This window comes from Gorilla gorilla, chromosome 6, assembly GCF_029281585.2.
Source record: "Gorilla gorilla gorilla isolate KB3781 chromosome 6, NHGRI_mGorGor1-v2.1_pri, whole genome shotgun sequence".
In the NCBI taxonomy this organism is placed as follows: Eukaryota; Metazoa; Chordata; class Mammalia; order Primates; family Hominidae; genus Gorilla; species Gorilla gorilla.
In genome coordinates this window covers 90984537-90999739 of record NC_073230.2, presented here as the reverse complement: position 1 = coordinate 90999739, position 15203 = coordinate 90984537, and the positions used below count along the sequence as shown (strand labels likewise).

At 37.3% G+C, this 15203-nt stretch overlaps 1 protein-coding gene across 3 annotated transcripts in view; it reads right to left on the bottom strand.

Annotated features, from left to right (window-relative positions):
* Nucleotides 1–1841: 1841 nt before the first annotated feature.
* The window catches only part of ASNS (asparagine synthetase (glutamine-hydrolyzing)), a 76087-nt gene continuing 62725 nt past the window's right edge, over nt 1842–15203 (bottom strand). For all 3 annotated transcript variants that reach the window (XM_055393189.2, XM_004045804.4, XM_055393192.1), the window contains 10 exons: nt 13918–14155; nt 8857–9042; nt 8498–8599; nt 7923–8050; nt 6343–6469; nt 5006–5112; nt 4233–4333; nt 2949–3030; nt 2704–2859; nt 1842–2183 (listed from right to left, as the gene is read on the bottom strand). In XM_055393189.2, coding sequence (XP_055249164.1) covers nt 1974–2183; nt 2704–2859; nt 2949–3030; nt 4233–4333; nt 5006–5112; nt 6343–6469; nt 7923–8050; nt 8498–8599; nt 8857–9042; nt 13918–14155 — 1437 coding nt within the window. In that variant the 3' untranslated portion in view covers nt 1842–1973. The remainder of the gene's footprint in view (nt 2184–2703; nt 2860–2948; nt 3031–4232; nt 4334–5005; nt 5113–6342; nt 6470–7922; nt 8051–8497; nt 8600–8856; nt 9043–13917; nt 14156–15203) is intronic.

The window sequence follows — 15203 nt, the reverse complement described above, 5'->3', positions numbered from 1 at the left end:
ATATCTTGTAATGCTATCCCTCCCCCCTCCCTGTAGCCCACAACAGGCCCTGGTGTGTGATGTTCCCCTTCCTGTGTCCATGTGTTCTCATTGTTCAATTCCCACCTATGACTAAGAACATGCAGCATTTGGGTTTTTGTCCTTGTGATAGTTTGCTGAGAATGATGGTTTCCAGCTTCATCCATGTCCCTAAAAAGGATATGAACTCATCCTTTTTTATGGCTGCATAGTATTCCGTGGTGTATATGTGCCACATTTTCTTAATCCAGTCTATCATTGTTGGACATTTGGGTTGGTTCCAAGTCTTTGCTATTGTGAATAGTGCCACAATAAAAATACGTGTGCATGTGTCTTTATAGCAGCATGATTTATAATCCTTTGGGTATATACCCAGTAATGGGATGGCTGGGTCAAATGGTATTTCTAGTTCTAGATCTTTGAGGAATCGCCACATTGTCTTCCACAATGGTTGAACTAGTTTACAGTCCCACCAACAGTGTAAAAGCGTTCCTATTTCTCCACATCCTCTCCAGCACCTGTTGTTTCCTGACTTTTTAATGATTGCCATTCTAACTGGTGTGAGATGGTATCTCATTGTGGTTTTGATCTGCATTTCTCTGATGGCCAGTGATGATGAGTATTTTTTGATGTGTCTGTTGGCTGCATAAATGTCTTCCTTTGAGAAGCGTCTGTTCATATCCTTTGCCCACTTTTTGGTGGGGTTTTTTTTTCTTGTAAATTTGTTTGAGTTCTTTGTAGATTCTGGATATTAGCCCTTTGACAGATGAATAGATTCCAAAATGGGGGAAGGATTCCCTATTTAATAAATGGTGCTGGGAAAACTGGCTAGCCATATGTAGAAAGCTGAAACTGGATCCCTTCCTTACACCTTATACAAAAATTAATTCAAGATGGATTAAAGACTTAAATGTTAGACCTAAAACCATAAAAACCCTAGAAGAAAACCTAGGCATTACCATTCAGGACACAGGCATGGGCAAGGACTTCATGTCTAAAACACCAAAAGCAATGGCAACAAAAGCCAAAATGGACAAATGGGATCTAATTAAACTAAAGAGCTTCTGCACAGCAAAAGAAACTACCATCAGAGTGAACAGGCAACCTACAGAATGGGAGAGAATGTTTGCAATCTACTCATCTGACAAAGGTTTAGACTTTCATCAGAAATGCTTAGTTAGCTTAGTTGTTCCTCTAGAACAGCAATCAACTAACTATGGCCCACAGGCCGTATCTGGCCCACCATCTGCTTTCATAAGTAACTTTTAATAGAACATGGCCACGCTCGTTTGTTTACATATTGTCTATGTAACTGCTTTTGCACTATAATGGCAGAGCTGAACAGTTCCAAAAGAGGTCCACGAAGCCTAAAATATTTACTCTCTGGCTCTTTATTAAAAACAAATAAAAAATTTTAAAAAAGCCTGACCCCTGCTCTAGGACAAGTCTCCAGAAGTGGCTTTGGCTCAACATAAAAGAGAAAAAAATGAACTACTATCTTGCAAAATAGAGCTGTGATGAACTCCTATAGAAGATTCAAGTCTGAGTCTGCCTAGGCAGCTGTTAGGAATGTAGGCAGAACAAAAATAGTGTAGTCCTTTGATGACGTCCCTAAGATGAGGCAAGGACTGGAAGGAAGCCACACGGGCACAAGATGCAAATGTCATCTAAAGCAGCTCTGCCAGGAGAGGGCTGTGAGTTCTTGCAGACATCTGATCATTTTCCCTTTTCCTAGCTTACCCTCCACTTTACTGTGATACAGCAAAACATTTCTAGTTACCTCTTATGAAGAGACTGTATGAACATAAATGACTACAGCAATGTTTTAGATTTAGGACTTTTATTTTTTTCACACCCAAGTTAGCCTGAGTTGACTCTCATTGTTCCCCTATCTACCCATAGTCCCCATACAACAGGAAGAAATATTTGCTTTCACATTACAGCATAAAGACCACCTAAGCTTTGACAGCTGACTTGTAGTGGGTCAGTGTGCGGGCAGAAGGGTCAGTGGCATTGATCCACTTGGGCATCCAGTAATGGCTCAGCCAGTCAGCCCGGCCTGGGTAATGGCGTTCAAAGACTTGACGGTAGTAATATCCTTCTTTGGTTTTAGGAGTATTGAAGGGAAATTTCTGGGCTGCATTTGCCATCATTGCATCATCAACCTGTAAGAATAAGCATATAAGAGCAAAACGGTTTAAAATGGCAGGAAATACTTGTGTTTAGTCTCATTTCACGAAACAGAAAATGTTAAGACATGACTGTAACTTGTATGAGACCCTTTGAATCACCCATCACTTAGAAAATGCTAAAGTATTCATAATATGGATAACTGCAGTGCCTTTTAAAGAACACTCATATGCATATTTTTAATACTTGGTGGCTCTGTTTTAGTCATTTGTGCCTAACAGGATCTGGCACCCAGCAGGTGCCCAAAAATCTGATAAATGAAGATCAGTGATGATTAGTAGTAAGTCTCCTCTCTCTTTCGATTCTAGATGCTACTTTATAATCCTTCATGCTACTTAATTATTACGTAATTCTTATAAAAGAGATAATTGTTTACAGAGACTCTGAATCTCTCTGATAGGGACAAATCTTTCAAACTAAATACGAAATGAACAGCAATGACAGCTCTGCATCCAAATTGTCTTATTCCTGAAAATGTTTTTAAAGACATTATACCTGATGTTCAACGTATTCCTGTAAAATCTTAAACCAGGAATTCTTAACTGAAGTTATTCCATCACTGAAGGCTTCTTTTGGTCGCCAGAGAATCTCTTTGGGTATCAGATTGGAATCCTCAAACGTCTCTCTCAGGAGATGTTTTTCTATCCCATTCTGACGTGACAAAAAAAGGAGCATCAGGTAAAAATTACAAATATAATCTGATGGCAATGGACAGTTTTACCTTGAGTTGATTTACCTACCTTTGGAATTCTCATTTCTGGTGGCAGAGACAAGTAATAGGAAGAAAATCGATGATCTAGAAATGGGACTCTCAGTTCAAGACTTAAAGGAGAAAAGAAGAAAATCTAAATTAAAATGGGTATTTAGTGCCTGCCAGGTTAGGTTCTGATTCAGTTTCCCATCAATTCAACCAGATCTTAAGAAATGTTAAGGTCATAGAGTCACATACAAGCCTCCTAATGACTGCCCTACACTAATGAATAGATACAAAAAATAAAGCTTCATTTAAAATAATACATATATCATGTCATCTAGGGAGTAAAACTAACTGAGACTATTACTTTTACTTTCCCTTCTAGGAATAGTTAAATGCATATTTCAAAAAGCAGAAAAAGTTACAAAACATGAGTGACCCAATCATTAAGAAAATACCTTGCCTAGACCTTTCTAACTCAGTGTTTTCTAGGTGAGACCATCTCTCCTAACAATTGTGATGACAACACAGTATTTTTTTGCCACTGATTAACAATTCACATACAACATGCGATATAAACCAGTGTCCCACTATATTTCATCAAATTCCATATCACCGGTTTCCTGAAGCCTAGTGACTCTAGTTAGGACAAGCAGAGAGGATAATGACCAGATTCAGTTCATTCCTCAAACCCATATTTAATTATATCCTGATCTAGGTGTGATTCAGCAGAGGCAACTAAGACATTTAATGTCAGTTGTTTATCCTGTACAGTAAAAGTCTTCAGTTCTTCAACATAACTTTAGACAACTAGAAATGATAACCAAAGAAACCTGGTTCTTTATAATGTAATCAAACCCCTTGTATCTTCACTATTCTATTCCCTCAGGGTCACTACAGCACCACATGGACATGGTGGGCACTCACTACTTGTCACATGATGTTTACGATCTTTACTTCTCTTTAAAACACTTAACAGCAGCTGCTGTAGCAGCCTTGCCTCTTCCATCTTGGTTGTTCAGATGTGAGCAGAATGTTGTTACCCTTTAAAGGTGAAAACTCCACCTCAAACAACCTATGGAAGAAGACTTCTCTCCATATACCACAACACCACTTTGAAATGTGGCCTAATCCTTTTGGGACAAAGTTAAGAAACAGCTTCATTTTCTCTATAAAAGTCACACTTTGTAATATATAGCCAACTATACGTAACATATAGCCAATCAGCTATTGATTTTTATTTTCTCAGGTTATTGAGCTTTTTGTTTTGTTTTGTTTTGTTTTTGGTGTTTTTTTGTTTTTGTTTTACAATAGCCTCTAAAAATATTACCCATGGGCAGCAGTAGTTCGATCTGCGCGGAGAACATCAAACAAATAGAGTTCCCTCAGAAGCCTCTCACTCTCCTCCTCGGCTTTTTCAGGAGAAGGAGCCTATTTCACAAACAAAAACACCAAGAGTTTTGCTTTTGGCACACAAAGCAGTTTTTCTTTCTCCCTCTCCAATCCTAAAGGTGGATAAGACAAAAAGTTAAACAAATTTAGGGAAGGGAGTAAATAACTGAACAGAGGTAAGCAATGCTTCACAAAACATACCTTCCTTCCTACCAAACTGCTAATATTAGAATAAAATGAACACACTGGGCAACAGTCATAATTCCATAGGATGCTAAGAAATGGCAGAAAGGGGATTCTCAAGCTGAAGTAGTCTTATTTATTTATTTTTAACTTTTTTTTTTTTTTTTTTTTTAGAGACAGGGTCTTACTCTGTCAACCAGGCAGGAGTGCAGTGGTGCAATCACAGCTCACTGCAGCCTCAATCTCCTGGGTTCAGGTGATCCTCCCACCTCAGCCTCCTCAGCAGCTGGGGGTATAAGCATGAGCCCTCATACCCAGCTGTAACTAGTTTTAAAGAATAAAAATTATCTGACATTAAAATTTCTTTCTTCCCCAAGAGATAGAAAGCAAACACTATCAGATTCCCTTTTGTAACCTCACAAGATACTCAAAAATATCACCGTCATACTGAAAGATAATAGAAAATAGTCAAACAATTCATACTTTTCTTAATATAGCATGAATATCCCTCCACTTCAGAGTGGTTACCTTGTGAAAATATATGTAACCCTGCGTAAGTTCATCTGATCCTTCTCCAGAGAAGATCACCACGCTATCTGTGTTCTTCCGAATATACTTGGAAATTAAATACATACCTTAAATGAGAGAGAGAAATTAACTTTAATGTCAACATAACCTTCCACCAAAAATGCCTTTGATTTGATTTTTGGAAATAATTGAAAGCTTTACTACTATACTGGACTTCATATTAATATAAAGTAGTTTCCACAATAATGACCTTGTATTTACAAGCCATTTATATGTACTTAATTCAAAAGTACTACTGTAAAATAAAATAACCCAGAACCATTTTGTCATTTTCTAAACAGGTTTTAAAATTCGAATGTTTTTAGACCAAGAATGTCTACCTCAAAACTTTGCTAAGCTGAACAATGACTCAAATACCTAAAAATCATGCCTTTCATAGTGGTATTATGACACAAAAATAAGAATAACCGTTTTGGTGGTTTAGTGTTAATTTTGATGGGTATTTTCCCCCTGCCACTCCCCATTTACCAGATTTCACATAAAGCTGGGGAGACTATATAAGTTATTAAACTTGCCTCCTTGGTCCTGCACCACATCTCTCTAAACCAGTGTTTCTTCTCAACCTTGTTTTTATTATCACCTCAGCTAGGGAGCCTTTTTAGACACTTATTTTCCTAACCTCACCCCAGCCCCATGAAATTCCAATACCAGAGCTATCATGTCTATCTGCTTATTTATTGTGATGTTTTGGAGGGCCATAAACCATTGTAATACCTAAGATATTTTTGCCTTCCAAGGCAAGTCTCTCAAGGGAGGCAGTAGCATATAAAGGCTCAATAACACTGGATCAGTCTGATTTGGGGTATACTTCCAATCTCAGTAGATACATTATCTACAAGATAAAATTAGTATTGTTTGCAGAGCAATGATAGCTAGTGACTGGTAAGTTGCGTGATGGAATATATCTAAAATGACTATTTCTTATCAAAAATGCATTACCAAATAGACCTATTTCCTCACTGTATATAGACTGTAGCTCAAGAAACTATAAGAGAAATGGGAGGTAGAGGGCAGAAAATATGTATCTGCTCCCTGGGGAAACACCAACAGTGACACCAAGAATGTGGAGGTTGAACTATGTATTTATTGTTCCCTTCACTCCAAAAGAGATTCAGAGAATTCTTAAGTGGTCTTAAATAATCAGTAACACAGAGATTTAATTTGCATTCATCCTTAAATAACATTTTTAAACTATGGCTTGAAATAATTTTTTTAAACCTTACATTTTTTTCAGTATTAAAAAAAGCTTTTTATTTAATAATATCATAATACCTTACCTACTGAAGCACGAACTGTTGTAATGTCATAAGTTTCCAAGGAAAATATGACTTCATCCAGAGCCTGAATGCCTTCCTCAGAGTTAAAAAGGACTTCATAATGTTCACTTCCAATATGATCTGCCACCTTATTATATAAAGAAATACCCATTTACTTGTTAAAGAAAATAACTTCCCTTGAAAATCAAACATGATGGGAGTTCACAAAGCTTTATGAATTAACACTAGTGAAAACTAAACAAGGGAAAAAAAGAAAAATGACTTTACAGCCCACCACATACAAGCCCCATCCAGCACTGTTCCCTCGCCTGCTTCAACTCCACCACCAGGAAGTAAGTCTCCCCTCAGCTCCTCTGGTGCCAAGGCTTCAACCATTCTCCCAGTTGGCACCTCCCTCTCTACCTATTTTACCTAACCCACCTCATCTCTCTCTAGTCCAACATGGTCCCACGCTAAGCTTGGTCTTTTTTGGTCCTTCTGAAATGCCTAATTTTATATCCAGGATGTTATTCTTATATAGAATGGCCCTTCCCCTCATTCTGCTTTCCTTGGCTATTTTGGATTCTCTCGGCATTGACTACCTTGCATTGAGACTGCTCTCTAGCTTTTTCTCATCCATGCTATGAAAGTCCTCCATAGTGGGAACTAGGTCTCCCGCTCACTGAATACAGACAAGCTGCCCTCTGCCCACAGTATTCTAAACACAGTACTTTCAAAAATAATAATAACAGCTAACACTCATTAAGTACTTACTACATGCTAAGTTCTACCCTACTTACTTTACATGAATTATATCATCTCACCTTAAAATTTCCCCATAGCAGACACTATTATTTTTGTTACATAAATGAGTAGAGCCAGAATTTCAAACCACAAGTCAGGTTCCAAAGCCTGCAGTCTTAGCCATGATACCATGCCTTTACGTTTAAAAAAAAAACGAACAAAAAACCCGTTTTTTAAATTTTTCAAGATGGGGTCTTGCTACTTTGCCCAGCCTGGACTTGAACTCCTGAGCTCAGACCTCCCACCATAGCCTCCCAAGTATCTGGGACTATAGGTGTGTGCCACTGCACCTGACTTATGCCTTTACTTTCTTTTTTTTTTTTTGAGACAAGGTCTCGCTCTGTCACCCAGGCTCCCATAAGGCTAAGACTACAGGCATGCATCACCAAGCCTGGCTAGTTTTTGTATTTTTTTGTAGAGATGGAGTTTCATTATGTTGCTCAGGCTGGTTTCAAACTCCTGACCTCAGGTAATCTACCTCCCTCAGCCTCGTAAAGTGCTGGGATTACAGGTGTAGGCCACCATGCCCAGACACCTTTACTTTCAAAAGAGCATAATTATCATCATAGGGTCTTTGTGAGAATTGCATGGGTCATAACAGATAAAAGTACACAGAGGACAGTGTACAACACAGTGCATATCCAACAGCCATTTCATTCTATTTTAACACAATCAATTTAAAACAATTGTCCCAGTCAATACAGCAGCAGTAGAATCACCCATTATTGACTCCATTTTCATTCTAATAACAAGTCTACTCTAACTACACTACACAAGGGACAGAGACAGCACCTTACCTTTCTAGCAGCCAGTAAATCGGGGCTGTCTTCCATGCCAATTGCAAATGTCTGGAGAGGATACTGTACTTGGGCCTCTTTCAGCTGCTTCAACAGAGTGGCAGCAACCAAGCTGGAGTCCAAGCCCCCTATATGCAAAAGAGGAAGTGGAAGTGTCCTAGTTATGTGCCTTGCACAAGACAGGGACAGAAGATGTATATTGCTGATAAACACCAAGATCATAGTTTTACCATTTAAAATCCGCAAGTTTTATAAACTGAAATCAACTTCAACAAGAGAAAAATACATAAACTGTGATAATAGTAGTAGTTGAATTGGTTAAAAATCACTACACAGAATTCTAAAGAACATTCACTGACTCACTCTTAACACCAATAACATAGCTATAGTGTAACTCTAGTTGGAGTATGACTATGACTATTAAATACAGCTTATAAAAAATCATTTCCATCCTATAATGAAGGAAAGAGTAAATCATACAGTAAATATTTTATAGTAAAAACCAAAGGGATGGCTACAAATCATTTCAATTAAACACACATGAAATATAATTAGGTTTTTTTAATTGACTTCACCTGATAAAAGGCAGCCAATCCTTCTGTCTGTCATCAAACGTTTCTTTACAGCATTATTAAAAAGGATCCTGAGGTTGTTCTTCACAGTTTCTATCTCAAAACCTATAAACACAGCAGTAAATCAAACAGCTCCAGAAAATCTTGGGCTGGATTAGTTATTGAAATGAAATACACAATCATCAACATCTATCATGATGGTATTTACTCAATGGTGGAGTGTGCCAAATCTTAATGTGTTCCCTCCAAACAAAATAGGAAGTAGGTCTTGAAACTAAAATCATTCAAATGATGGGAGAGTACAACTTAAAATTTTTTTCCCTTGGAGAAGGATGGGGAATAGGTGGGTGGGTGTCTGCTACCTGGAAAGAGTTTCTCCACATTGTCATAGAGGGTGTGCAGGGGTTCATCCCGACAGTGATGATATTTAACCATTTCCACGGATGCAACTTTGCCATTTGGCTTTAAATCCAAAACTTCGTAGTGTCCAGGAAGAAAAGGCTCCACTTTTAAAAAGGGAGTCGCGGAGTGCTTCAATGTAACAAGACCTAGAAATTCACAATGATACCTTTATTCAAATTAGGTAACCCTTCCCAATAACTTTCACGATTAGTTAACATCATCTACATTCCTATTTTCCCTTTTTAATACAAACACATACCCATTAAATAAGCAAAATAGGAAAAAAATTTTTCTATTTTCCTAAGCCCTATCATCTACTTACCTGAGAGATAATAATGGCACAGGGATATACTGCCAAATTACACTAACTTTTAGTAATTCAAAGAAATAGAAAAATCTCCAGCGTTCAATTTCTTCTTCTTAGATTTCTAATCAAGAAAACCTATTTTCTATACTAAAGCAAATACACAAAAGGAAAAGACACACTTATGAAGCAAAGGGATGAACTGGAGTCCTAATGTTATGATAGGCTGGGAGTCATTTATTTGTCAACACTGAGGTATTTTCAGAGAACAGCCATGGTTCCCAGACCTTTAACAAGTACAATGATCCACTTTTAGCTACTTTAAAGTCAGATAAGAAGACATCTATCCCTTAACTAGTTGTTATACACTATATGTGAATAAAACCACATAACTTAAATTTCCTCAGTAAATTCTCACAGACAGTACAGTACCCAACCTCACATCACCATGATCTTTGATACAAACATCAATGTTTTATTGTAGATTGTAACGGACTATCTACATGGAATACTCGTGATTTACAATTTGAGATTGTCTACCCAGCCAGTAACCTGTGTAGCACTGAATTCAAATACCAGAAAAAGGACCCAGATTCCCTCACCAGCCAGCAGAGCTCAAGTGAGCTACACAACCCGGATAGGGAATGGGGAGTAATTAAAAGGTTTTAAGCAGGCAATACTATAATCAGATGAGTTTTTGACAGGTTATTCTAAAAGCACTGAGAAAAGAAAATTGTTGCAGTATTCCAGATGAGATAATTTGGTCTGGAAAAGGACAGTGTCAAGGATATAGAAAAGAACAGTCAAGGAATTTCAGAGGGTAAGTTCCATATCAAGTGATCATCAGGCTCAAAGGCGGCCCAGGGGAGCAGGAGGCTGCTTTTCCCCAGTGTTCTCTTTACCAGGCTTTCCCAGCAGTCCTGGCAACTGACATATATATATGCTTGTTCTTTGCCATCTGATCACACTAGAAATGCCTGAAAATAAGCCAGTTCCAGTATTAGTACAAACACTGTGACTAGCGTCCTAAGGACCCCTTTGATTGATCTCATTATCCCTGCTTCAGCCAATATTAAATCTGAAAATTAAGTGAGAAAGAATTTAAAGAATGGCAAAAAGAGGCATGGAGAGAGATATTAGGATGTTACTGCTGTATAGGTAAGGGATAAAAAATAAATGTCTTCTTCAAGTTTACCATCAAAAAGTGCTATACATGATTTGCAAGTATTTTCTTCCAACTTGTGGGCTGTCTTTTCACTTTCTTGATGGTGTCCTTTGATGTGCAAAAATGTTTAATTTTGATGAAGTCCAATTCATTGATTTTTATTATTGTTGCTGGTCTCATATTTAAGAAAGTTTTGCCAAATCCAGGGTCATGACAATTTACTTCTATGTTTGCTTCTCAGGATTTTATAGTTTTAGCCCTTACATTTAAGTGGATTAGTTCAAAACTGATTCATTTGATCCTTTTTTTTTTTTTTTTTTTTGAGACGAGTCTCACTCTGTCACTCAGGCTGGAGTGCAGTTGCGGGATCTCGGCTTACCGCAAGCTCCGTCTCCCGGGTTCATGCCATTCTCCTGCCTCAGCCTCCTGAGTAGCTGGGACTACAGGCGCCCGCCACCATGCCCGGCTAATTTTTAGTAGAGACAGGGTTTCACTGTGTTAGCCAGGATGGTCTCGATCTCCTGACCTCGTGATCCACCCGCCTCGGCCTCCCAAAGTGCTGGGATTACAGGCATGAGCCATCGCGCCTGGCCTGATCCATTTTTCTGTGTCCATAATTTTTGTATACGATGTTGGGTAAAGATTCAACTCCAGGTTTTGCATATGGTTACATATCTGGTTGCCCCTGTGCCAGTTTTCAAACTTCTTTCCCCACTGAATAATCTTGGCACCCTTGTCAAAAATAAGTTGATTATATATGTATGGGTTCACTTCTGACTCTCAATTCTATCCCACTCGTCTATACATCTATCCTTCTGTCAGTATTATATTGTCCTTATTACCATTGTCTTGCAGTAAGTTTTAAAATCAGTTAAGTATGAGGTCTCCTACTTTGTTCCTCATTTTCAAAAGATTGTTTTGGCTATTCTTAGTCTCTTGCAATTCCATATGAATTTGAGAGTCAGCTTGTAGATTTCACAAAGAACTCATCTGGGATTCTGATAGGGATCAAGTTAAATCTGTAAATCAGTTTAGGGAGGACTGCCATCTTAACAATGTTAAGCCTTCAAATCATGATCATGGGATACTTTTCCATTATTTAGATCTCCTCTCATTTCTTTCAACAACGTTTTATAGTTTTCAGAGTACAAGTTTTACACTTCTTAAATTTATTTCTAAGTATTTTATTCTTTTTGATGCTATTATAAATGAAGTTGCTTTCTTAATTTCATTTTGATTGCTCATTTTAAGTATGTAGTATTCAGTTAAAGTGTGTCAAATACCATTGATTTTTGTATATTCATCTTGTATCCTGCAACCCTGATGAACAGAAGGGATTTGTATCTAGAATACATAAGGAACTATTACAATTCAGTAATAAAAAGACAAAATAACTCAATTAGAAATGGGTAATTCAAGAATGGATAAACAAACTGCATTGCATGCAAACAAATGGAATATTATTCAGCAAGCACACCAACATGGCACATGTATACATATGTAACAAACCTGCACGTTATGCACATGTACCCTAGAACTTAAAGTATAATAATAATGATAAATGAGCTATCAAGCCATGAAAAAACACAGAAGAACTATAAATGTATACTGCCAGGTGAAAGAAGCCAGTCTGAAAAAGCTACATACTATATGTTTACAACTATTATACGACATTCTGGGAAAGGCAAAGTGAGAGAGAAAGCAAAAAGATCAGTAATGACTGGGGGGTTAGGAGGAAGAAGACGGGAGGAATGAATAAGTGGAGCACAGGAGGATTTTAGGGCAATGAAACTGTTCTACATAATACTGTAATGGTGGGTACATGGCATTAAACATTTGTCAAATCCAAAAATCTATAAAACACAAAGAGTGAACCCTTATGTAAACTATGAACTTCAGTTAATATGTAAGTATCAGTTCATCAAATCTAATACATGTAGCACAGTAATGCAAGATGTTAAGAGTGGGGAAAACTGGGCGGGGGCACTGTAGGGGGAGCATATGTGAACTCTCTGCACTTTCCTCTCAATTTTTTCTAAAACTGCTCAAAAAAAAAATAAAGTCTATTACGTTTTTAAAATAAAATGATCCCTAACAGGAAAAAAAAATGGCAAAGGATCTGAACAAATATTTCTCCAAAGAAGATATACAAATGGCCAATAAGCATAAGATAAGATGCTGGACATCACTGTCAACAGGAAAATACAAATCAAAATCACAGTGAGATACCACTTCACATACACTAGAATGGCTAGAATTAAAGTCACACAGTAAGTGTTTGTGAAGATGTGGAGAAACAGAAATTTTAATACACTGCTGGAGTGAATAAAAAATGATGCAGCCATTTCAAAAATTAGTCTGGCAGTTCTTCAACTGAACATAGTTATCATGTGTCCCAGCAATTCTACTCCTAGATATACACCCAAGAGAAATGTCTACACAAAAACTTGTACACCAATGTTTATAGCAGCATTATTCATAATAGCCAAAAGGGGTAAATAATGTCCTAAATGTCCATCAACTGACAAGCGAATAAACAAAATGCAGTGTATCCATGTAATGGAATATCATTGGGCCATAAGAAGTAAGTACTGATACATGCTACGGCATAGACAAATCTTGAAAGCACTATACCAAGTGAAAGAATCCAGTCACAAAAGCCCATATGATATATAATCCCATTCATATGAAACATACAGAATAGGGAATCCAGAGGCAGAAAGACTGGGTGATTGCCGGGGCTACAACTGCAGGGGTGCAGCTGATGGATATGGAGAGATGGAATTCAAAGCTAAACGGCACAGGAGGCAGGGTGTTGTGGTGCATGCCTATACTCCTAGCTACTAGGGAGGCTGAGGTGGGAGAATCGCTTGAGCCCAGGAGTTCAAGGCTGCACTAAGCTATGATCAAACCACTGCACTCCAGCCTGGGCTGGGCTACTGAGCAAGACCCCATCTCTTAAACAAACAAACAAACAAACAAAAACCTAGTTGATCCTGCCAGCAAAAACTAAGGTAAAGGGCATAGGATTTGATTTGGTTTTTTTTTGAGGTGGAAAAACAATCCTAAAACTGATTGGAGTGTTGGTTACCAACATCTGTGAATATACTAAAAACCACTGAACTGTATACTTCAAGTGGGTGAATTACAGGGTATGTGAATTATCAATAAAGCTGTTTTAGAAATCCTAATACTTGCTGTGCTATAACAGCAGCAAAGTACCACAATGCAATAATTGCAGAGTCAACCCTACGATTATAGTATGACACAGGAAAACTTAAAACTGCACTTAAGATCAAGCTAGATGTAGAGCATATTAGCACAGCAAAAAATAAATGACTGCACTAAAGAATCATCCTTCAAGGATTACAGAATTTAAGTGCTGAAAAGGAGAGTACAACTCCTCTGTTTTTTTTAAAAAGGTAAAGACTCATAACTTAATTAGTCACTTGTAAAATTCTGGATTGCTCTCTAAGAGATTTTCAAATATAATTTAAAAGAAAACATACAACCAAGACAATAATGAAAATCTATAGAAAAATTTATTATTACCTTTAGCTTCTGAACATACAGCCAAAAATCCATCTTCTGTCATTGCTTTAAACAAAGGTCTGACTCCATATGTATCTCTACCCAGGAACACTTTCTTATTGGCAGTATCCAGTAAAACAAATGCAAACACACCATCCAGCATACAAATTGTTTGCTCAATTCCTCCTTTGTCATAAAGATGAAGGATTATCTCACCATCCACTTTGGTCTGGTATTCAAATTCAAAATGCTGTTGCATCTTAGGAAGCGAAAGCAAAACCAAAATGTTAGACTCCTTGTACATTCACTAATAATTTTTTATTGCAAAGATGCTTCAGTATTTCTGAGCTCTATAATCCTTTCATGCACTTTGGTGATTTAGGAGAATCACAGCATTATTAAACTAGGGTTCGCTTCAACTCATATTCTGCAAATTCTGTTCAACATAAAGCCGAACCCATGAAAATTTTAGTTGCAGTCTGATAAACAGAACATAATGGGAATGTGCCAGAACAGTAACCTGTGGAGGGATGGAAATGTATATTATATACATACCATATATGTAATACATACATATATTTTTATATATACAGATTGAGTATCCCTTATCTGAAATGTTTGGAACCAGAAGTGTTTTGTGTTTTGGACTCTGGAATATTTGCATATATGTGAGATATCTTGGGCATGAGACCCAAGTCTAAACATGAACTTCATTTATGTTTCATATATCTTATACACAAAACCTAAAGGTAATTTTATATAATATTTCAAATAATTTTGTGCATAAAACAAAGTTTGCATACATGGAACCATCAGAAAGCAAAGGGGTCACTATCTCAGCTACCATGTGGAAAATCTGTGGCTGTTTGACATCACTGACCATCATTCCTGACTCTGAATTTATTATGCTGCTGATGAGCAATCATTTTCATATGCTTATAAAAAATATGACATACCATTAATTCAGTAAGAAAGTAATAAGTAGCATAGTAGAATCACCAGAATAACTGCATCAGCTGTTAAACAGCTGTACAAACAATGGCAGGCTTTCAGACTCCACCTACAATGCTGTGTTTTGATTAAAAGGTTACTATATACTGTATTTTTTTTTTTTCCTTTTTCAGGTGAGAAGAAATAGCAGAAGCAGCTGAGCAACTAGGAAGCGGGTCCTCTGAGACTGAAGAGGCATTCAGCCAGATGACTTTTAAATGTTTCTCCAGAGTCATCTGCTTCATTAACAATGGCTTTTGTCTTGGAAGGCTCTCTTTGATTTTATAAACTGACATGACCTCTTGTTCTGTTATGAA